Below are 23623 nucleotides of genomic sequence, written 5' to 3'. Positions count from 1 at the left end.
GCTCGAAACACTGGATGCACCGAGAGGGTCTCCAGAGAGTCTTCCCCCGCTTTCTCCTTACAAGCTCCCAGGAGCCGTCGCACAACGGGGGAATTAGTCCCCACCAGGAGGGCAGCACCACCGGTTTCCACCGGGTCAGGACACACCAACATCAACGTCTCAATAGCTTCGGACACTCCCACATCGCCCTCCGAGAACTCCAATCTCACCGATAGGTACCCATCGTACGGGTAGCCACCCTCACTCACACCCCAAATCTGCAGGGCGTCAAATGGGGTTACGGGCAAATGCTTTAGATATTGGTTGTAGAAAGACCGGTACAATAAGGTCACCTGCGATCCCGTATCCAGAACAGCTTTTGCGTAAACTCCCTCTATCCGTAGACCCACACTGGCACGGGGTCCTACCAGCCCATCTGGAATAGAGGGGTGGGCACCCGGTGGTCCCCTGGCTGATCTCTGGGAACGTGTTCCTCCAGAGGCTCCAGTCCGTTCCCTCACTGAGCCTCTCCTAAGTTTCCCGACACCTCCCGCTTCTTAGTCGCAGGGGGGCTTGTCCTCCGCGGAACTCCTGGTCTCTCACAATCCCACCTAAAGTGTCCCTCCTCTCCACAGCTATAGCACACCCTCGGCCGCCCACAGTCCCGCCTGAAATGCCCCTCTTTCCCACAGTTAAAGCACACGCTGCCTGCCGCCCCTCCTCTCCCAGGATGACTCCCACTCCCAACCCACGGCACTGGTCGCCCCTGAGAGTAGGTACCTCCCCTGTCCCTCCCCTCCAGAGGGGATTCTCTACCCCTCGGTGGGTTGTCATTCCTCCACCCAGCCACCACTTCCTATATCGCGGAGGATCGCTCCCGTAGGCCCGCGCCCCTTTTCCGCCCCAACACTCTCTCTTCCTCCCGCACCTTTCTAATCAGTTGCCCGAACGATGGAGGGGGGCCTTTCCTATAAGCCTGCCTAATAGTCCACGCCACCTTGTCCTCCTCCAGAGAGCCACTGAATAACTGACTCATCCTCACGCTAGCCACGTCAGGCGCCTTCACTACCGCCCGGCGCCGCAGCCCCGAGAGCATCCCCTCCATCCTAAATATGTACTCGGAGAGCTTTTCCCCTCTCCATTGTTCCAGGCGTTGGAACTCTGCTAAAAGCAGCCAGGGTTCCCCTGACAACCCAAACGCTCCCTCCAAAACTTCTATACCTTCCTCCACTGAGGCCCCAGACTTTTCAGCTTTCAACTCCCAAACTGTTTTGGCTGCTAAACCCCTCAAACTTCCCACCAATCGCTGCTGCTTCTCCTCCTCCGAGCCTGGCCACTCCTCTAACATCAAGGACGTATGCTCGATCCAGGTCTCATAGTCCACCTCCCCGTCCGGAGTAGGCTTGGCTCCGGAGAACACCCCCAGCTTCAGCCGTGGCCTCTCGGCCACTCCCACCAGGGAGTTAAGTGCGGCTGCCAGCTCGGAGGCTTCCACCCTACCTGGGGGGGCGGGGCCTAGTCACGACTCTCTCCTCCCTCCTCCCTTTGCTAGTGCCTGCCACCTCTCTGGGGTTTTCCTCTAGCTCTAGCTCCTCCTCCAATGTCTCCTCAGCCTCATCCTCGGAGAGAGTGTGGAGCCCCCACAGCCCCTCCTCCCCCGGTACACTGACCGTCGCCGGCAGTTCCAACGTCCTGACGTCAGCACTCGTACTAACCAACACCCAGCTAGACTCCATCTCTTTACCACACCGTCTAGCTACCAATTCTACCTGCCTCATACCCTTCACCAAACTTAACCCCCGCACTACCGCGTCTCCCGAAACTCGAAAATCCACTCCGCTCAGTACGCATGCGTACTGTACCGGTACACCTTCAAATCCGCACCAGAGAACAATTTTATCTCTCTCCATTTCCGCTCACTACCTGCGCGATTCCACAGCCCCCTGACAATCCAATCCCGGACCAGCACCCCACAAATGGTGCTCCACAAATTGGGCAGAAAAGCAGGTGGAGTCGTCATATTGGACAATTGGTTCATTGTTACAATTGTACTCGCAATGATGCTACAGGATATTCGCCCTATTATCTGATGTTCGGGCGGGAAGCGAGGTTGCCCATTGACTTGTGTTTTGGGGGTGAAGTGGGTGAATTACCCGCAATGTCCCATCTAAAGTATGTGTCCGACATGAAGAGGGAGTTACAGCGGGCGTACGAGTTGGCCGAGGCGGCGGCTACCAAACAAAATCAGAGGAATAAGATGCGGTATGATCAAAAGGTGAAGTTTGTTCAATTATTGCCGGGCGACCGGGTCCTTTTACGGAATTTGGGACTCCCTGGTAAGCACAAGTTGGCAGATCGATGGGCGGCCAGCCCCTATGTAATAGAGAGCCAGATGCCGACCCTGCCAGTTTACCGGGTGAAACCTGAGGATGGGAAAGGGCCTATCAAGGTACTCCATCGGAATCACCTGCTGCCGCTGGGTCAAGCGGTGTAGGTGGATATGGAGCCAGAGTGGGAGGTTGCACCTAGTACAAGGACTCTGCGAGGGCGCAGAGAAAGGGAAGAGACCGCTGCTGAAGAGCGGGGACGGGTCCCTCGGCCGGAAATGGCTACTGATTCGGAAGAGGACGACTCAGATGAGTGGCCCCTGTTCCCATTCGCTGGTGCTCCAGTACCCGGAGAGGAGGCTCCTGGCCCTTCCCATACTGAATTGGGTGAGAGGAGGGAAGGTCTTGAGGGTCAAATGGAGAGGCAACCAACAGTGGTGGGAGAGAGGGTGGAGCCCGAGCGTGAGCTGGAGAGTTCTCAGATGAGGGAGGACCCCCGTGAGGAAGGGGGTGAGGGTCTGTCAGGAAGACCTGGGGTGTCCCAGACAGTGGGTTTGCAGGTGGAGAGGGAGCCCAGTGGGGCAGAAGGGGTATGGAGATCTCAGAGGATTAGGCGCCCCCCAGAGCGGTTGACATATGTGGTACCAGGAGAACTGAGTGTGATTTCTACTGCTCTGGGTAGTTATGTCACTGCTTTCTGCACCTGGGTTGGGTTTTGGGTGTTGCAAGAAGCTTTGGGGAACTCTAGTAATGCCATGAGGGCATGACATTTACTGGTGAGGAGAGAATGTACAATGTCCTGTGTATGTTACTAAAAAGGGCTTCTTTGGTTTGTTACGAGTAGGAATGCTTCTTTTTCTGTTAAAAGTTTCTCTTGCCGTTGTTTCGCTTTAGAATGGCTAATATGGTAATTGTATTCATTTGTTAATCAATGGGGAATGTTATTGTGTTTTGTGAGGCTGGGAACTTGGGGGAGGGGTTGCGTGGGCTTGGGGTGTGAGGGGAGTCCGGACGGAGGGAGACGCCGAGGAAGGAGGACGTGCGCTCGGACGACCACCGGGGAGTCCGAAGTGGAGGTCGGGAGGACGACCACCGAGGAGTCGAATGGTTCGCTGGATGAGCTCCACCGATGTGCACTAAACTGACTGAACTTTGATAAGTTGGCGCCTTTTGTTTTTTTCTTGTGTGTATGTGTGTCTGTATGTATATATATATATATATATATATATATATATATATATATAGTATTGCCTAATACTCTTTTAATCTTAGTAAACTCTTTAAAGTGTATTTCATACCGGTATTTGTTGTGGGTTTGATATTGTTGGCGGGCGCGAGGCATAAACGCGATTCTCACAGCACCTGCGTGTACGGGAGGTGGGTTGGTGTGTGGCTGGATCTCCTTTTCCCCTAGACATATGCCAGCCTGTTGGGTAAGTGTTACATACTTATCACTGCCTCAGTAGTACAGCCAGCATATTCAAAGACCCCACTGCCTCGGACATTCTCTCTCCTCTCCCATTGGGCACGAGATACAAAAGCCCGAGAGCATGTGCTATCAGGTTCGTGGGTAGTTTCTATTCCACAGTTATCAGACTCTTAAATATGCTAAGATGGACTGCAGGCCTCACAATCTACCTTGTTAGATCTTGTACTTTATCATTTACCTGCACTACACTTTTTTAGTTGGCCTTTACACTTCACTCTGCATTATTATTGTTTTACTTTATTTTAGCTTAATATACTGTGTAATGATTTGATCTGTATAAAGTGCCAGTAAGACAGCTCTTCACTGTATTGGTACAGTGACTGTACCAATAGAGACTAGACTAGAGAAGGGGAAGTGTTGGATCTTCTGTTAGGGAATGAAATAGGTCATGTGATGGAGGTACGTGTTGGGGAGCACTTCGGGTCCAGTGATCACAATGCCATTAGTTTCAATATAATTATGGAGAAGGATAGGACTGGACCCAGGGTTGAGATTTTTGATTGGAGAAAGGCTAACCTTGAGGATATGCGAAAGGATTGGGAAGGAGTGGATTGGGACAATTTGTTTTATGGGAAGGATGTAATAGAGAAATGGAGGTTATTTAAAGGTGAAATTTTGAGGGTACAGAATCTTTATGTTCCTGTTAGGTTGAAAGGAAAGGTTAAAAGTTTGAGAGAGCCATGGTTTTCAAGGGATATTGGAAACTTGGTTAGGAAAAAGAGAGAGATCTACAATAAATATAGGCAGAATGGAATAAATGAGGTGCTCGAGGAGTATAAAGAATGTAAAAAGAATCTTAGGAAAGAAATTAGAAAAGATAAAAGAAGATATGAGGCTGCTTTGGTGAAAATAAATGCAAAGGGTTTCTCCAATTATATTAATAGCAAAAGGATAATGAGGTATAAAACTAGTCCCTTAGAGAATCAGAGTGGACAGCTATGTGCGGAGCCAAAAGAGGGGGGAGATTTTGAAAAATTTCTTTTCCTCAGTATTTACTAAGGAGAAGGATATTGAATTGTGTACGGTAAGGGAAACAAGTAGGGTAGTTATGGAAACTATGATTAATGAAGAGGAAGTACAGGTGCTTTTAAAGAATATAAAAATGGATAGGTTTCCGGATCCTAACAGAATGTTCCCTAGAACCTTGAGCGAAGTCAGTACAGAAATAGCAGGAGCTCTGACAGAAATAGTTCAAGTGTTATTAGAAACGGGGATGGGTCTGGAAAATTGACGTATTGCTCAAGTAGTTCCATTGTTTAAAAAAGTTCTAAGAGTAAACCTAGCAATTATCGACCTGTAAGCTTGACGTCAGTGGCGGTTGAATTAATGGAAAGTATTCTTAAAGATGGTATATATAATTATCTGGATATACAGTGTCTGATTAGGAACAGTCAACATGGATTTGTACGTGGAGGGTCATGTTTGACAAATCTTATTGAATTTTTTGAAGAGGTTACTAGGAAAGTTGACGAGGGTAAAGCAGTGGATGTTGTCTATGTGGACTTCAGTAAGGCCTTTGACAAGGTTCCACACAGAAGATTAGTTAGGAAGGTTCAATCGTTAGGTATTAATATTGAAGTAATAAAATGGATTCAACAGTGGCTGGATGAGATACTGTTTGTCAGGTTGGAGGCCGGTGACTAGTGGTGTGCCTCAGGGATCTGTACTGGGTCCAATGTTGTTTGTCATGTACATTAATGATCTGGATGATGGGGTGGTAAATTGGATTAGTAAGTATGCAGATGATACTAAGGTAGGTGGCGTTGTGGATAATGAAGTAGGTTTTCAAAGCTTGCAGAGAGATTTAGGCCAGTTAGAAGAGTGGGCTGAACGATGGCAGATGGAGTTTAATGCTGATAAGTGTGAGGTGCTACACTTTGGTAGGACTAATCAAAATAGGGCATGCATGGCAAATGGTAGGGCATTGAAGAATGCAGTAGAACAGAGTGATCTAGGAATAATGGTGCATAGTTCCCTGAAGGTGGAATCTCATGTGGATAGGGTGGTGAAGAAAACTTTTGGTATGCTGGCCTTTATAAATTAGAGCATTGAGTATAGGAGTTGGGATGTAATGTTAAAATTGTACAAGGCATTGGTAAGGCCGAATTTGGAGTATTATGTACAGTTCTGGTCACCGAATTATAGGAAAGATATCAACAAAATAGAGAGAGTACAGAGACGATTTACTAGAATGTTACCTGGGTTTCAGCACCTAAAGTTACAGAAAAAGGTTGAACAAGTTAGGTCTTTATTCTTTGGAGCGTAGAAGGTTGAGGGGGGACTTGATAGAGGTATTTAAAATTATGAGGGGGATAGATAGAGTTGACGTGGATAGACTTTTTCCATTGAGAGTAGGGGAGATTCAAACAAGAGGACATGAGTTGAGAGTTAGGGGGCAAAAGTTTAGGGATAACACGAAGGGGAATTTCTTTACGCAGAGAGTGTTAGCTGTGTGGAACGAGCTTCCAGTAGAAGTGGTAGAGGCAGGTTCAGTATTGTCATTTAAAGTAAAATTGGATAGGTATATGGACAGGAAAGGAATGGAGGGTTATGGGCTGAGTGCGGGTCAGTGAGACTAGGTGAGTGTAAGCATTCGGCACGGACTAGAAGGGCTGAAATGGCCTGTTTCCGTGCTGTAATTGTTATATGGTTATATGTTCCAATAATAAACCAATACCATGTCCTGAGAAATGTTTATAATACAGATAAATTTAATTGAAATGTGATCTACAAATGTACAATGAAAGCAAAGGTGTTTAGATGGGAAGATGAAATCATGATACATTTTTATTTTTCAGGTGAGATGAGTGAAAGCAAGGCAAAGAGAGTACGCATTAAGGAAGTGGATAAATGGACGTTGAACATCCTTATTGACTATGTTTACACAGCTGAAATTCAGGTTACAGAAGAGAATGTTCAGGTACATTGAATAGATCATGCTGTTTGAAATCAAAGGATAGTAATTGCACAAGAGTAGACTTGCATCTTTTAAAAGGCTTCTGAAATGAATACTGTTTAATGATAGTAAGTCCTTTGTATTTGCATTGAACAGTATGGTGCAGGAACGGGCCCTTGGACTCTCAAATCTGTGCCAACTGTGCCAATCAACTGGTGGGAGTGTTCAAATCTGATGCCAGTTTAATCCCTTCTGCCTGCACTTGGGCTAGATCCTTCCCTTCCCAACAAGTTCATCTACCCATCTCAATGCCTCTGTATTTGCTTTGACCACCTTCCCTGGAAGCTATCCAAACACTAACCAGTCTGTGTACAGAACTTAAAAGAAATCTTTACCTAACAAATCTCCTTTCAAACTTTTTCACTTTAAATGTGTGCCGTCTTGTAGAGCCAGAACAATGTTCAGAAATTCTAATCAGTCAATGAATAATCCAAAATCTTGTATGCATGCATGTATTTGCAATTATACATGTCTGTTAATTTGGGTGTGTGCACACAGCTATGAGATAAAACTTAAACAAGTGATGAAATCTACTGTAGATTAACTATTGACTTGGGTGTAGGCTCCAAAATTCAAATTAACTCTGCTGAAGTGGGGATATTTTGTATCCTCAGTAGCTTAGTGCTAAAGTATGTGTATAAACCCCAGGTTTATGCTAAATTAGTTTATTTCAGTCAGGGCAACGATTGGACAGTGAGTTCGGTTGCTTCCATATCAGAGTAATGTTTCCCATGACAAATGCTGTTTCATTGGTTGTGAACTATTCAGCTGTGATTTTCCCCCTCACCACCCCCAAGGCAGACAGCTCTGAGGCAGCAACAATAGGCTTCAGCAGCTTGGTTGAGGAGTCAATTTCCAGAATAGTGATGTTGAATAGAAATTGCTGACCCACCCAGCAGATGTCTTGTAGTGTTGTTTCAACTACATGGCAATTTTAATAGAAATCACTCTGCGTGCATGTTCCCACTAATGTTATACACTTAATCTACAGTATTAGCATTCAAACACACAAGTAGTAAGGCAATTATGTAGACCAAGCAGTGACTCTCATTGCTGCTTCTCTTAGCCAGTTTACCAACAAGGACAAAAAAAGATTTGTAATGAGCACTCAGGTGCAATGAGACCATGGATTATCAGATAGTTTTGTGTATTTTTATTTACTACACTGTACATCAATTAGATCCAGATTGGTTAACCAGCTGAGGAGTTAAAGACTGATGACCAGGCAATCAATTACTGTAACACAGAAATATTGATGACTGCTTTAGAGAGTGACACATTTTACCAACCATAAGACCATAACGTATAGAAACAGATTTAGGATCTTCAGCCCTTTGAATCTGCTCCACCATTCTGTCAGAGCCATTTTCTTTCAACTCCATTCTTCTGCCTTCTCCCCGCAATCCTTCACCACCTCACCAATCAAGAATCAACCAATCTCTGCCTTATGTCCTTCTGTACACCCAGTGATTTGTCCTCCAGAGACATTTGTGGCAATGAATTCCACAGATTCGCCACCCTCTGGCTGAGGAAATCCCTTTTCATATTGGTTTATTAAAAAAAAGGCATTACTTTATTCTGATGATGTGCTTTTGGATCCTACACTCTCCTACTGTTGGAAGCACGCTCTCCCCATCCACGCTGCCTTTCAGTATTGGGTAGGTTTCAATAACTTTGCTCACTTCCTCCCTCCCCCTCTACTGCCATCCTCCTGAAGTCCATTGAGTACAGGTTTGGAGTCGTCAAACACTTCACATGCCTTTCATTCCTGAGCTCATTCTTGTGAACCTTGTCTGGATCTTCTCCAGTGCCAAACTTGCTCTCAGTATTCCTAATGTGGTCCGACCAGTACTTTATAAATCCTCAGCAGGTTCTTCCCATTTCTCTGCAGTTCTCTTGAACAGAATTCAAGAAAAAGATTAGTTTACACATGACCATTAAATTGCCATGCCCCTTGTTCCTGCTGAGCTACATAATAAGGTCATGGTTGAACATTTTCTTGCCCGATTATTATACTTTGTGATTCATTCACACCCAGCCCTGAGTGTTTATCCAATTCCCCTCACATTTCAGGCAGCTGCTTTAGTCAGTGCCTTAGCTTGTGGTCCTTTTTTTTAAAACCACTTTGTTATAAATCAGTGTTCAAATTCATGATTAATGAGGATTAAAAGTGTGAATCCTCAGCTTTTGTGGCTTGTAGGGGGCCATGATGTTTGGGTTGTCATGATATTGTTCCCTTTCTCACGTGCCTTGTATGATTTAATCTTGTATGAATGTTGCAGATTCAACAGACTGACAAAAAATTGTCCCTTCACTGCAGAGTTGAAAATGGGGAAGGGGTGTGTGGCCTCTCAATCCCATCTGTTAAAGAAGGGGACTGCAATAATCTATTTGCCAGATCTGAGCAGGGTCACACCAATGGCATATGGCAGCCAGGGCTGTTTTGGAGGCTGTCAGTCCTTAATTTCTGAAGAAAGCCCACAGTTCAGTACCGCTGTACAAGCTGTATCAGTGCCTGCTGCCTAGGTCACTGCATGACACTTGGTATCCCCAAAATGCCCAGAAGACTCGTGGGCCCACCAGGTTAGTGTCAATAACAGGATTTGTTACTGAGGGGGAGATGTCACCATGTCAACCCAAGTGAGTTTATCAGCAATGTTGTCAAATCTGGTCATTGGCAAACCATCTTTCAAATGGGCATTGACGTGGTAACATAACATCCAATGATCAGCCTCAAATGTCCTTCCGTAACTCCACTCCCCATAATGGATGCCCCATAACTGTATGGGACTGCTGGTTCCATCGGGGCAACCAGACGGCAGGTCCATTAGCAACAGCCCAGGAATCAGTATAAAAATGAACTGCTTCAGTTTCGTGTGTAATGACAGTGTGCACTGCTACAAGCTCTGCATATTGACTTAACCCATCAGGGACTTCCTTCCTTCTTCAGAACTTGTTGGATAAGAGGGTTAAAGGCAGAGGCCTTCCAACGACAATAACCATTCTTCCATACCACAGAACCGTTGGTAAATCAGGCGTGCTGCTGCTGAGCAGGAGTCAGAAGATCACAGGGAACACCCCACACACCAGGCGAGACTTCGACTGGAGTAGCTTCAGGTGTGGGTGACAGAGAGGACTCAGCAACCAGTTCATGTATTTTACTAATTCTGTCCGGTACCTTTATGTTTGTTCACAAATATACCACTTCCACTTGACAATTGAACTCTGTTGTGTACACTCTGCCTCTGGGTGAGTATGTCAGAGAGTCCCCATCCCATAATGGGAAGGTCATGGTGGAGAGAGACGAGAGGATCCCCCGACTGTGTTTCAGTCTCTACAAAAGCTCAGTATCGGGCAAAAATCTTTTTCTCAAACCGTGGAGGCAAATGGGGTATGTGTCAGTGCCAGTATCCTGAAAAGCAATAAAGCTTTGGACAGCTTGTTTTGTCAGAGGGGTGCAATGTCCAGGATCTTATTTCTGACCTTATTGGTAATTATTCTATCACCCTTAGTCCATTGTATTTCCAGAAAATGAACAGTCATAGGTGGGCCCTGTAGTTCATTGGGGTTAGTTTCCCATCCCTTGATTGTATGTGATCTATCGAACATTGAGGGCTTCGGAACCTCTTCCAAGGATTCCCGTAAGCACAGTCAGCTACTTCAATGCTGTGGGGTAGGACACATTCACGCAAACCCCGTGCCAGCACACTATGCCAAATATAGGACTATGGACAGATCCCTGTGGAATCTACTGACGGCTGTTCCATGTGAAAGAAAACTGATTTCAGACTGCTCAGCAATATGGATGGAGAAGAGATTCAGCCATCATGAAACAGCACACCCGGATGCCTTCCCTGTTGTTACAACCAGGCCAACTTGAAGTCACTGAACAACTACCACCAACATCACCTGTGGAACCAAGAAGAGCCATCACACTTGCCCACTGTTATACCACCATCAGAATGCTTACTGTGCCATCCCACACCCACACCGTGGCAAGTCCGATCACCTGGCTGTACTTCTACTTCCAGCATAAAGGCCGAGGCCAAAGGCTACAGCTCCAAGGAGGTATACTCAAGGTGGAGGAGCACATTCAGGACGGCTTTGAGTCAACGGAATAGACAATGTTTAGGGATTCATCTTCAAACCTGATGAATGTGCCACAATTGTCACTGTCTAACCCTTATGCGAGTGTGTGCTTTTGAGAACATGCTAGACATGCCCAAACCAAAAGCTGTGGATGAACCAGGAGAGTCATGGTCTGCTGAGGGCTAGATCTGTGGCATTCAAGATCAGTGATCCAAAACTATCCAGATATGACCTATGGAAGCCTATTTTATGAAAGATAAAGCAATTCTGATTGAAGTTAGAGATGCAATCAGCTCTGATAGGGTTAACAGGTCATTACTTTCTACAAAGCAAAACCTAATACTGTGAATGGCAGTGAGTTTTCATTCCCAGATGAGTTCAGTACCTTTTATGCACACTTTAATAGGGAGAACAAAATCACACCTGTGCAAATCCCTGAATCAATCCCTGTGATCTCTATTTCAAAGATTGGCATCAGAACATCTTTCAAGAGAGTGAAGCCCCCGCAAGGTGTCAGATCCTGATGGTGCACCTGGTAGGGCACTGGAAACATCTGCCAATCAACTGGCGGGAGTGTTCAAGAACATCTTCAGTCCCTCACTACTGTAGTCGGAGTACCTACCTGCTTCAAAATGGCAGCAATCGCACTAATGCCCAAGAAGAGCAGGGTGAGCTGCATCAAGACTGTCACCTGCACCTACTGTGATGGAGTGCTTTGAGAGGTTAGTCATGGCCAGATTCAACTCTTACCTAAGCAAGGAACTGGGCCCACTGCAATTTGCCTATTGCCATAATAGGACTACAGCATATGCAATCCCACTGGCTCTCTGCTTGGCCTTGGATCACCTGGGCAATAGCAATACCTGTGTCAGGCTGATGTTTATTGACTACAGCTTAGCGTTCAATGCAATCATACCCTCAATTCTAATCAGCAAGCTCCAAAACCTGGGCCTCTGTCCCTGGATGCTTGACTTCCTCACTGGGAGACCACAGTCAGTGCAGATTGGAAATGACATCTCCTTATTGACGGTCAACCCTGGCACTCCTCAAGGGATACATGCTTAGCCCACTGCTCTACTCTCTGTCCATCCATGACTGTGTGGCTAGGCACAGCTCAAATACCATCTATAAATTTGCCGATGGCACATCTATTGATTGTAGAATTTCAGATGGTGACAAGAAGGCGTACAGGAGCGAGATAGATCAGCTGGTTGAGTGTGTCACAACAACAACCTTGCACTCAATGTCAGTGAAACCAAGAAATTTACAGTGGACTTCAGGAAAAGGAAGCAGAGAGAACACACACCTGTTCTCATTAAAGGATCAGAAGTGGAAAGGGTGAGCAGTTTCAAGTTCCTGTGTGTCAACATCTCTGCCGATCTATCCTGTGCCCAACATATTGATGCAATTGCAAAGAAAGCATGACATCTGTAAGAGACTTGGTAGGTCACCAAAGACTCCTTAAATTTCTACAGATGAACCATGGAAAGCATTCTAGTTGGTTGCATCACAGTCTGGTTATGGGAAACCAATGTACTGGATTTGGAAAAAGCTGCAGAAAGTTGTAAGCTCGGCCAGCTCCATCATGGACACTAACCTTCCCAGCATCGAAGATGGCTTCAAAAGCACTGTCTTAAAAAGGCAGCATCCATCATTAAGGACATTCTTCTCTTTGTGTCCATCAGGAAGGAGGTACAGGAGCTTCAAGATATACACTCAATACTTCAGGAACAGCTGCTTCCCCTCCAACATCAAATTTCTGACTGGACGTTGAACTTATGAACACTGCCACATTTTTTCCTTTTTTTTTGCACTGATTTAATTTTTAAAATATATTATTGTAAGTTAGTTTTTCTTATGTGTTTCAATGTATTACTGCTGCAAAACAACATATTTCACAACATAAGCCGGTGGTATTACACCTGATTCTGGTTCAGATGAGGCAGGAAGGCTGATTTGTCAGTGTTTTGCTCATTACACGTTGCTGACCCAGTCTACTAGTTACATCCTTCAGGATTGGCCAGCTTGCTCTGTAGTGGTTGTCACCAAGCAACCTGGAGTGAAGGGCTTTGATGTCTGCCATTCATAATAGATTCTATGTTGTTACAGCCTTCAGTGATCCTCCAAATATTGTTGAATATGGTGGAGCATTGATTCCTTGGGTAGTGGGGAAACCATTGGCTGATATTTGCAGTGATTTCCTTGCCCATGTTTGACTTGATGCTGAGAGACTTGCATGGGGTCAGAGTCATAGATTTAAACTTACGGATTCTAATGGACTCAACTTATGAATTCAAATTTGAGGGTTATAAGGACTACTCCCTCCTGCCTGTATATCCCTTTGTCAGTGGGTCTGTTCTGCTGGTGGAAAAACGCATACCCAGAGATTGTGATGGAGAAAACTGGCACATTACTGGCTGGGTATGATTTAGAACAGAGCTAGACCTGTACTAATTTGTGGGATTGTTACCAATTTATACCACAGATCCTAGACATTTTTGAGGATGATATTTTACAATATCAACTTGGCTAGATTTAATTTTGCCTTTTCTAAAATTGGTGCCTAGTTCTCTGGTAGCTTGCTTCTTGAGTACAATTGTATTGTTACTACCATTTTGAAGGGCAATTAAACATATGGTGACTTCTGCCATGTTTAGAAAGGGAATTTGATGGGGAGCAAATGCTGTCCTATCTAGCAACACCCAGATCTCAGGATACCAAAAACAGAAGCAGAATTGTGACTAGATGCCAAATGGCTGCCACAGCAGAGCCCTGTTGTTATGGGGTAAGCAAGCAAACCCACACTGGCACGTCTGCTTTTCTGCTACCATTTCTGTTGGGATTGGTGCCCTTGTTCATTTTAATTATTTCTGAGTTTTTAAAGTAGTTTTAAATAATTATATAACACTTTTAACAGATTTAGAAATAAACAGTCCTCTTGATTGAAGACAAAGCTGTACACACTGGGTTTGTCTTATAGGCTTCTACCAAGGTCTGGCTGGCTCGAGTCCTTGCTGTTCCTCAATAACAGTGCTGAAGGTGTGGGACTTAGAAAGTGTGAGTGGGAGGAGATCATGGACAATGAGTCTGGAGTGCAGGCTGAGACTGAATTGATTCAGCCTATGTTTGTTTTTATAAAGCATTTTCTTGTGAAACTAGCTTTGAATGTCAAACCATATTTTCAGTTTCTTATTTCTGATTGTAAGTGCGTAACCCGAGTGTTGCTTTTTTTTTGGCTATGTGGTTTCAGTCAATGGTTTAATTGTGGGTTGTACTTTTATACATGAGTGTTTTGTGTGCGCTGTGTATAGTGGCCCTTTTATGACAAGATAAGTGTCTGATTGTTTGGCAGAGAGCAGAGGACTCTGAAGAACCTGACTGATGCTTCTCTCTCAGCCAACATGGCCAGGACATTGATTAGCCTATTTATATTGTAGAATCCTTCTACTCAAAATATTGCTACTGCCCTTGAATCAATCATTGAATTTCAATGTAAACAGTTTTTACGAGCTCTTGAAGAAGCAGTCTTATTAAGCATGGTCAGCAGGGTTTTGACTTGCCTCATTAGCCTGATGGAGTTTGTCAAGGAAGTATCTAAAAATTGATGAAGGTAGAGTGGTGGATTTTTGTGAGGCAAGAATGGTTCCCCATGTTAGGCTCATTCAGAAGGTCATGTGGAATGGGAACCATGGAAACTGCTGTGTGGATTCAGAATTGACTTGTTCACATTAGGTAGTAGATGGAGCATATTCTGCCTGGAGGGCAGTGACAAGTGGTGTTCTGAGTCTCCTGTTCTTTCTGATCTTCATAAGTGATTTAGATAAGGAAATAGAAAGGTAGTTAGTATGTTTGTGTATGACACTAAGGTTGGTGGTGTCGGCAGTTGTGCAGAAGGTTGGCCTAGGTGACAATGGGGCACAGGATGCGGAGCTCGGTTAAGAAGTAGCAAATGGAGTTCAGTCCAGAAAAGTGTGGAGTGTTACCTCTTGGAAGATGGATCATGAAGGCAGAGTGCAAGGTTAGCGGCAGGATTCTTAGTAGCATTTCCAAACAGAGGGAGCTTGGAGTCCGAGTCTCAAAGTTGCTGCACAGGTTGAAAAGGATGGTTAGGAAGGCGTGTAGTGTGTGTTGGCCTTCATTAGTCAAGGGACTGAGTTCAATTGCAGCAAGGTGATATTCCAGCTCTGTAAAACCTTGGTTCAACCACACTTGGAATATTGTGTTCAGTTCTGGTTGCCCCATTGTCGGAAGGATGTGGAAGCTATAGAGGGGTGCAGAAGAGATTTATCAGGATGCTGCCTGGATTAGAGAGCATGTCTATGAGGAAAGATTAAGTGACTAGAGTTTTTCAATCACCAACACAGGAAAATGAGAAGCAACTTGTATAAGATGACAAGAAACATAGATGAAGTGGACAGCCAGCACCTTTTTCTCAATGCCAGGGGTGATTGTAGAGGCTGATACAACAGGGACATTTAAAGACCCTGAGATAGGCACATTGATGAGAGAAAAATGGAGTGTTATGGGCTATATAGATGGGAAGAATTAAATTGATCATGGAGTAGGTTTATATAGCAGCAGAAGTGTGATCACTCGAGTCCAGTTTGATGTTCTCCTAAGGTGTCCTCTGGTGACTGTAGAGGCCGATTCGGCATCCACATATTCTGGTGCTGTGTGGACACGAGTAAGTGGTGCCTGTGGTTAATGGTTCGGTCTTTTGGTCGTTCAGTCTCTCCTTTCACTGCCGCTGCTTGTTCTCTGTGGCCCAGTGGAGATCGCTGTCATGTACCACAGCTCCCTCTTCAACAGATTTTCTCCAAGTGCATCTACTGAATACAATGCCTTCCTGGTTTTTCGATGTAATGATGAATTTCTTCAGGCTGATTGTGATTTAATTGCAACATCTCCTTTCCTCCCAGTTGAAGGAAAATCGATGAGGCCCTGGTGGGTAAAGGATCTGTTTGGGGAGTCTTAGTGAGGTGTCCGGCTGACATGACCTACTGATCCAGTGGAGCTGGTCTTGCTTTATTGTGATGGAAATGCTGTTCATGTTGGCTTCTTCTAGTATGCTGGTGTTAGTGTGTCCGTCCATCAGATAATCCTCAAAATCTCTCGTAAACTCTTTGGTGCTGTTGTTCCAGAGCTTTCAGATGTCTACTGTAGGTGGTCCATGATTCAGCTCCATTTAGTAATGTAGGAAGGATGACTGCTCTATACACCAAAAGATCTCTTTAGACCTTGTTGGGTGAATGAAATTGCTGGAGAGAGTTACTGGGTAGATACAAAGCAGCTTCTTTATTTGATAAAGCAAGGCATCATACAGAGATACTTTCGGTGGAAGGGTTTGCTGGCCCAACGTGGGGATCAATATTTATGTGTTAAACATACAGGACAATTCCATATTTACAAAGTATATACAATGCTTTCTTTTGAAACGGCATACAAACTTCACACGTTCTGATTTGCATCCACCCCACAGACGTGGGGATTCACAGCTTTTTAGGAAATGCATTGTTCCAAATTAAATCCATGATACATTTTCAAGGAGCAGACGACTGGTAGCCAAAGCCATTTGCTAAATGTAAATGACCTAAGCCCAAAAAGCACTCTAACAGATCTGTAGGTCACAGTCACCAAAGACCCTTTTCCTAAATATTGCATAGGCTCCACTGGCACTACTCAGGCGATGGTTGATTTCTGAGTTGATGTCTGCTTTTGGGGAGAGAATGTTGCCAAGATGGGGAAAGTGGTCTACATTTTCAAGGTGATACCAATGTGTATGGAGGGCTGGATAAATGGCTTGTTGGCTGGGTGCAGATATAGGACCTGTGGCTTTTTTATATTTGAAACGACCCAGGGCCCTAGATGTCTTAGCAAAGACATTCAGGATATATTGAGGGTCTCTTTCAGAGTGTGATGTGATGATGCTCCATGATAGTGGTGTCGTTGACCTTGGTCTTGGCCTTGAGGGGAGGGAACAACACTGGGATGGAACCAGTGAACAACACGACCAAGGGTGGCATCCTCCAGGCGGTTCACAAAACTACTTCTTTTACATCTTCTTTTTCTTTCACATCTAGTTCTGCACTTGTTGGAGCCTATGATCTACATTTTGACAGTGTGTTTTCGGGTTGTTTGAGTGGTCTAGCACTTTGCCGTTTCTGAGGGTGTTTGGTGAGGTTTTGAGCAAAGAGTGTGGCCTGGGGGAGATGAGACACAAGCCCATGATCGACTCCATTTCTCACTGACCTCGCTGACTGAAGTGTCAAGGAACATTAAAATGTGAGTGGAGAAGGTGAGCAGGTGTGCAGGCTGTCTACCAGCCTCTCGCTGCTGCCGGAAGGTGTCTGCATGCTATGGTTTCTCTGTCCCTCTTGCTGCTTCTGGAGGAAGGCCCCTCTATTCGAATGGTCTCTCTCTCCATCTTGCTCAATGTTGCTGGAGTCCTGGGTCTTGGGCAAGGTTTAACTGACATGGGTATGTGGATCGGACTCCATAGTTCATGGTATGATGTGTTTCTGCTTTCTGGTCTCCCCTTTTTGTGTGTTGTTGTTTTGGGTGTTTTTGATTGGGCTGCCTGCAGATAATGAATGTCACAGCTTGTTGGTTGAATTGAAGCGAACTGAACTGAATACGGCTGGAATCTTTCAATTTTGTTTCATATTCTGTTTTTTTTGCTGTTTGCACAATTTGTTTTTTTTGGACATGGGTAGGGGGTTCCAAGTCGTCACTTTTCATTGTCATTTCGACCATAACTGCTGGTACAGTACACAGTAAAAACTCAATGTTTTTCAGGACCATGGTGTTACATGACACAGTACAAAAACTACACTGAACTATGTAAAAACAACACAGAAGAAAAATACTAGACTACAGAACTACCCAGGACTGCATAAAGTGCACATAACAGTTCAGGCATGACAATAAATAATAAACAAGACAATAGGCACAGTAGAGGGCAGTAAGTTGGTGTCAGTCCAGACTCTGGGTATTAAGGAGTCTGATAGCTTGGGGGAAGAAACTATTAAATAGTCTGGTTGTGAGAGCCTGAATGCTTTGGTGCCTTTTCCCAGATGGCAGGAGGGAGAAGAGATTGTATGAGGGGTGTGTGGGGTCCTTCATAATGCTGTTTCCTTTGCGGATGCAATGTGTAGTGTAAACATCTGTAATGGCGGGAAGAGAGACCCCGATGATCCCTTCAGCTGACCTCACTATCCGCTGCAGGGTCTTGCGATCTGAGATGGTGCAATTTCCGAACCAGGCAGTGATGCAGCTGCTCAGGATGCTCTCAATACAACCCCTGTAGAATGTGATGAGGATGGGGGGTGGGAGGTGGACTCTCCTCAGCCTTCACAGAAAGTAGAGACGCTGCTGTGCTTTCTTTGCTATGGAGCTGGTGTTGAGGGACCAGGTGAGATTCTCCGCCTATTGATATTTTGCTTTGAAAGGGTTCCATGGTTTTCTTTGTATCGTGGCTGCCTGTAGGAAGATGAATCTCAGAATTGTAAACAACATACATACTTCGATAATAAATGTACCTTGAATATTTGAGCTGTTCACTTTGCCTCTATATTGACTTGCAACGTAGTTAGTTGTGGGCAATGCTTTTTTTTGATGTTGTATAGCTGGGAGTGAAGATTGATGTAATGGTTTCCCACTTTTGATGCTTGGGTAAATGGTAGTGAAGCAAAATATTCTGATTTTTTTTGTAGGTTTTCATTGCATCAAATGAGTGGGTGAGTGTCTAATGCAGACAATTCATACTTTGTCAATTGTCAGTGAATTTGAGATTACGACAGCAGTACTTTTGGATGTGTGGTTGTGTCTCGTGGGCAAAGAGGAAATGAAAGCAGGAGGGGGGAAAATAACATCTTCCCTTTTAGAGAGGTTGAGGTGTCAGGATGCATAGCAATGAGAGCTCTTGTGTGGATTTGTACCGTATACAAAAGTTTTCTTTTCAATCTGTAGTTGTTCTGACATTCAGCACAAAGGATTTATTCTTCTGGCAGCACAGCACATTCTGTAAATCTGTACTGCAGTGCCCTGGATGTTCTGTGAAGTTGCTGATTGAAGCCAGTGTTGAAGAAAGCATTTGAGCCTTCCTGATAGTTTGAAATCACAAAAGGTTGTGAATGGCCATGTGGAAAAAACATCCTGGTGGTTTTGTTTTCTTTCCACAAGTGTTCTGTGATCTGCATTTTCTGGTTTTCTTTTAGCAGCTGTTGGAAGAGTTGTAATTTTAAATTTTCATTTCCTTATGAACCAAGTTAGAGTTTCAACGTGGTTGATGTATCCATGCAGTGTAGTAAATTGCTTCATTGTTTTAACCATCTGAATATAAATCCGGTACAGCGTATTAAAGTGGCTAATTAGCAGTTAGTTAATCCAAATCTTTGATATTGTTGAGATCCAGTGCGGTGTAGGCCTTTCCAGCAGTCCGAGGTAGCTGTGAGAGCCTCAGGAGAAAGCTTTTCAATCTAGCCGCAACTGCTCTCAGGATGTGGCTTTTCATTCTAGAATGAAAGAGAATCCTCCTTTTTTTAAGGCACAAACTAACGGAGATGGGAGTAGACCCTCACATGGTGGATTGGATAGTGGACTACTTGACAGATAGACCTCAGTATGTGCGGTTGGGAGACTGTAGGTCTGACACGGTGGTCAGCAGCACAGGGGCGCCGCAGGGAACCGTACTCTCTCCGGTCCTGTTCACCCTGTACACATCAGACTTCCAATATAACTTGGAGTCCTGCCATGTGCAGAAGTTCGCTGATGACACGGCCATAGTGGGGTGTGTCAGGAATGGACAAGAGGAGGAGTATAGGAAACTGATACAGGACTTTGTGATATGGTGCAACTCAAACTACCTGCGTCTCAATATCACCAAGACCAAGGAGATGGTGGTGGACTTTAGGAGATCTAGGCCCCATATGGAGCCAGTGATCATTAATGGAGAACGTGTGGAGCAAGTTAAGACCTACAAGTATCTGGGAGTACAGTTAGACGAGAAGCTTGACTGGACTGCCAACACAGATGCCTTGTGCAGGAAGGCACAGAGTCGACTGTACTTCCTAAGAAGGTTGGCGTCATTCAATGTCTGTAGTGAGATGCTGAAGATGTTCTATAGGTCAGTTGTGGAGAGCGCCCTCTTCTTTGTGGTGGCGTGTTGGGGAGGAAGCATTAAGAAGAGGGACGCCTCACATCTTAATAAGCTGGTAAGGAAGGCGGGCTCTGTCGTGGGCAAAGTACTGGAGAGTTTAACATCGGTAGCTGAGCGAAGGGCGCTGAGTAGGCTACGGTCAATTATGGATAACTCTGACCATCCTCTACATAGCACTATCCAGAGACAGAGAAGCAGTTTCAGTGACAGGTTACTATCGATGCAATGCTCCTCAGACAGGATGAAGAGGTCAATACTCCCCAATGCCATTAGGCTTTACAATTCTACTGCCAGGACTTAAGAACTTTTTAAAAGCTATTATTAATGCTTTTTGAGACGGTGATTTAGATGCATTTCATATTTTTTTACTGAGTTAAGTATTGTATGTAATTAGTTTTGCTACAACAAGTGTATGGGACATTGGAAAAAAAGTTGAATTTCCCCATGGGGATGAATAAAGTATCTATCTATCTATCTATCTATCTATCTTTTACAAAGAAAGGCGCTTCCCTTCCTCCAACTTCTGTCTCTTTCACCAGTCAACTTCCCAGCTCTTTATTTCATCCCTCGCCCTCCAGGTTTCTCCTATCACCCAGTGTTTCTCTCTCCCCTTCACCCCCCCACCTTGTAAATCTACTCCTCAGCGTTTTTTCTCCAGTCCTGCCAAAGGTTTCAGCCCGAAACGTTGACTGCACTTTTTTCCATAGATGCTGCTTGGCCTGCTGAGTTCCTCCAGTATTCAGTGTGTGTGCCACAAACAGCAAATGTAATTGGGCAAATGTAATGAAAAAGGATTTGTGTTTTACAAATTTATGAAGAGTTTATTTGAGGTTGTTATGAGCAGTACAGACAATGGAAACTCTGTAGATGTAATTTCTAAAAGCCAGGAAATGTATAATGCCACAGAAGGTAAGGGCTTATGGAGTAAGGATTGCAGTGATCGGAGGGGTGTTTTATGTGTGTGAATTAAAGTCTAGAGATTCAGGAGTCACTGTCAAATTGGCATGCTTTGACAAGTGGTGCATTGTGGTTTGCGGCAAGACTTCTTGCCTTTATAAATTGTTTTAATTGACCAAATGTGAGGTATAAAGTTCTCTGATGCAAAGGTTAAGGGGTGACCATAATGTGTAAAAGAACATAGACAGGTTGGAGAATTGATGAAATCTGGCAAATATAATTTAATATGGGTTTTGAGAGGTTATAAAGTTCTGTAGAAAAAAATACAGGCAGAACAAAATGCATGTGGTATGAAACCTTTGTCCTTGTACAAGAAATGCAGTAGTGCAGATGCATTAGGTAATGGAGGCTTTGACTTCTATTGTACAGAGTTGATGGAAAAGGAGGAGGTGGTCTTGGTTCAGCTGTATGTGAAATTGGCGAAGCTACCTGGAGAGCCGCAAACATTTTGGTTTTCCTTGTTTTATAGATGGTCTGGTATGGGTTTGTTAGATTGATTCCCCGTGTACAGGAGTTGCCTTATGAGGAAAGGTTGAGCAGAATGATTCTGTGCTCTGTGGAGTTCAGTTGATCTAATTGAAAGGTGCGACACTGGAGAACTTGACATGGTAGATGTGGGGGGAGGGGAGGTGAATATTGAAGTGCAATTTAAATAGCTTAATATTAAGATAAATATCAATTTCTTTGTTCTTTGCACTTCTCTAACTTAGACAGGTTTGGATGCTGGAATATTAACGATCCTTCTGAGAACTGAAAGTTATAGGGATCAAAAAGGAAACTGAAGTCGCAGCTCAAATTGCCGTTGTTAAATAGCACAGATGTTTAAAGAGGTCCTCTCCTTTGGGTCATTCCTGCTTCGTTTCTTCTCTATCATTCTGTGACCTGACTCGATGTTTGCACATGGTGGAGATGTTAGTGTTCTGTCATTGCATGCAACCAACCACTGTAAAACCATTATCATCAGATTTAATGATGCCTTCAAGTTTAGATCAGAGGGAATAAAGTGTTGTAAGATCACAGCTGTAGGCTACGGCAAATATGAGACATTAACATGGCTGATAACTCCATAGTTTGTTCTTTATTTGATCTGCACAATCAACAGCTCATGAAAGAGCTGTGAGTGCTGGACATGTTGAATAAAAACATCTGAGGTGCCACGGTAGTGTAGTGGTTAACAGAACGCTTTCCAGTGCCAGTGACACGGGTTCAAATCTCACTGCTGCCTGCCAGGATTCTGTACATTCTCCCCATGACCGCGTGGGTTTCCTCCGAGTGCTCTGGTTTCCTCCCACAGTCCAAAGACATACCAGTTGGCAGGTTAATTGGTCATTGTACATTGTCCTGTGATTAGACTAGGATTAAATTGGGGGAGAGAGTTGGGTTGCTGGGTGGTGTGTCTCAAAGGGCTGGGAAGTTTCTATTCTGTGCTGCATTTCAATCAATCAATAAATAAATAACAGCATGCTAGAAATGCTTATCAGGCCAGACAGCACCTTTGTGGAAAGATAATCTGTAAATTACTAATGAAAACCTGAAACATAACTTTGTATTTCAGTCCATTGTCACAATTTGTGTAAGTATTTCTCACTGTCTGGTTTATTAGTGCCTTTCACTAACTAAAACATTTGTTTATGACTCTTGAAACTAAATGCTAATGTAAAAACTCAGTTTCATGGGGAAAAATGGGGCAATTTACTGGAGATGAAGTGTGACAGGGCTGAAGATTGAATCAAGGGGGCAGAAGAGGACTATCGGAAGTTGTATTTTGGAAGAAAAATGTTTTTCTGTAATTTCTCTTCCCCTTTTCTCCATCTGCTGAAAGCAGGATTTTCTCTGGAGAAAATTTCTAGCTTGGCTTGAGTGATTTGTCAGCAGTTTCAACTGAAGATATTGCTAGATCAATCAGAAGAGGAAAAATAGTGTGGATTCTAAGATTTACCCGATGAAATTATCTACAGTGACACATTTGTGTGAAATTTGGATTTAATTTTAAACTGTGAGAAGTTTGTTTCCTGCAGTGTTTTGGTTAAAAAGAAATATTTGGCCAGTCAAGACTTGGAAATGTGGCAACATGGCATGACTATTCTTGCATTTGGGACACAAGGGCCCACTTTGCTTTGTTTCTCACCCCTGGACTGCAGTTCTGGTATTAATGTATTGTCATTTTCTGGCCTGGCCATGATTAGTCAGCAACACAGGCTGTGAATTGCACTTATGACCTCGTGATTTGTAATGCTTGCTGCCTTGTAATGGGGAGCCACTGTGAAACACCACTTGATGAACTGTCCAGTACCTCTTGCTATGTCATTGATGTCTTTCTGGGTACTCAGTTCGACCTGCAAACTCTTTATTGAGGGGAATCATTGCTTCTGCCTCTGTGTGCTTGCGATGCATGGGCCCTTGAATCTCAAAGTGTTTTGAATGCTTTTCCTCCACTTTAAGCATTGATGAGCTAAAGATTTTGGTGGAGATCCTTTTTTCCCTCTTAAGACGGCCTGGTAATCTCTAGCTCTTATTGAATTAGAATAGTGTGCCTATTTCTAGAGTTTGACATCAGTCATGCTAATAAAATGTCATGCCCAAAGGAATCAACTTAATGTAATTAGGACCTCATTAGTGAGAATATTGGCCTCTCCCAGGCCGGTATTTCCACTATTTGAAGGAAATTA

General features: G+C 44.2%; 1 protein-coding gene across 8 annotated transcripts in view; it reads left to right on the top strand.

Annotated features, from left to right (window-relative positions):
• Positions 1 to 23623, top strand: part of klhl2 (kelch-like family member 2) — a 166394-nt gene that overhangs the window by 63668 nt on the left and 79103 nt on the right. For all 8 annotated transcript variants that reach the window (XM_073043093.1, XM_073043088.1, XM_073043089.1 and 5 more), the window contains one exon: positions 6594 to 6715. In XM_073043093.1, the coding sequence (XP_072899194.1) occupies positions 6599 to 6715 (117 nt within the window). In that variant the 5' untranslated portion in view covers positions 6594 to 6598. The remainder of the gene's footprint in view (positions 1 to 6593; positions 6716 to 23623) is intronic.

Source organism: Hemitrygon akajei, chromosome 4 (assembly GCF_048418815.1).
Source record: "Hemitrygon akajei chromosome 4, sHemAka1.3, whole genome shotgun sequence".
Taxonomy (NCBI): Eukaryota; Metazoa; Chordata; class Chondrichthyes; order Myliobatiformes; family Dasyatidae; genus Hemitrygon; species Hemitrygon akajei.
The sequence above is the reverse complement of the archived record's forward strand: the minus strand, read 5'-3'. Positions and strand labels throughout refer to the sequence as shown.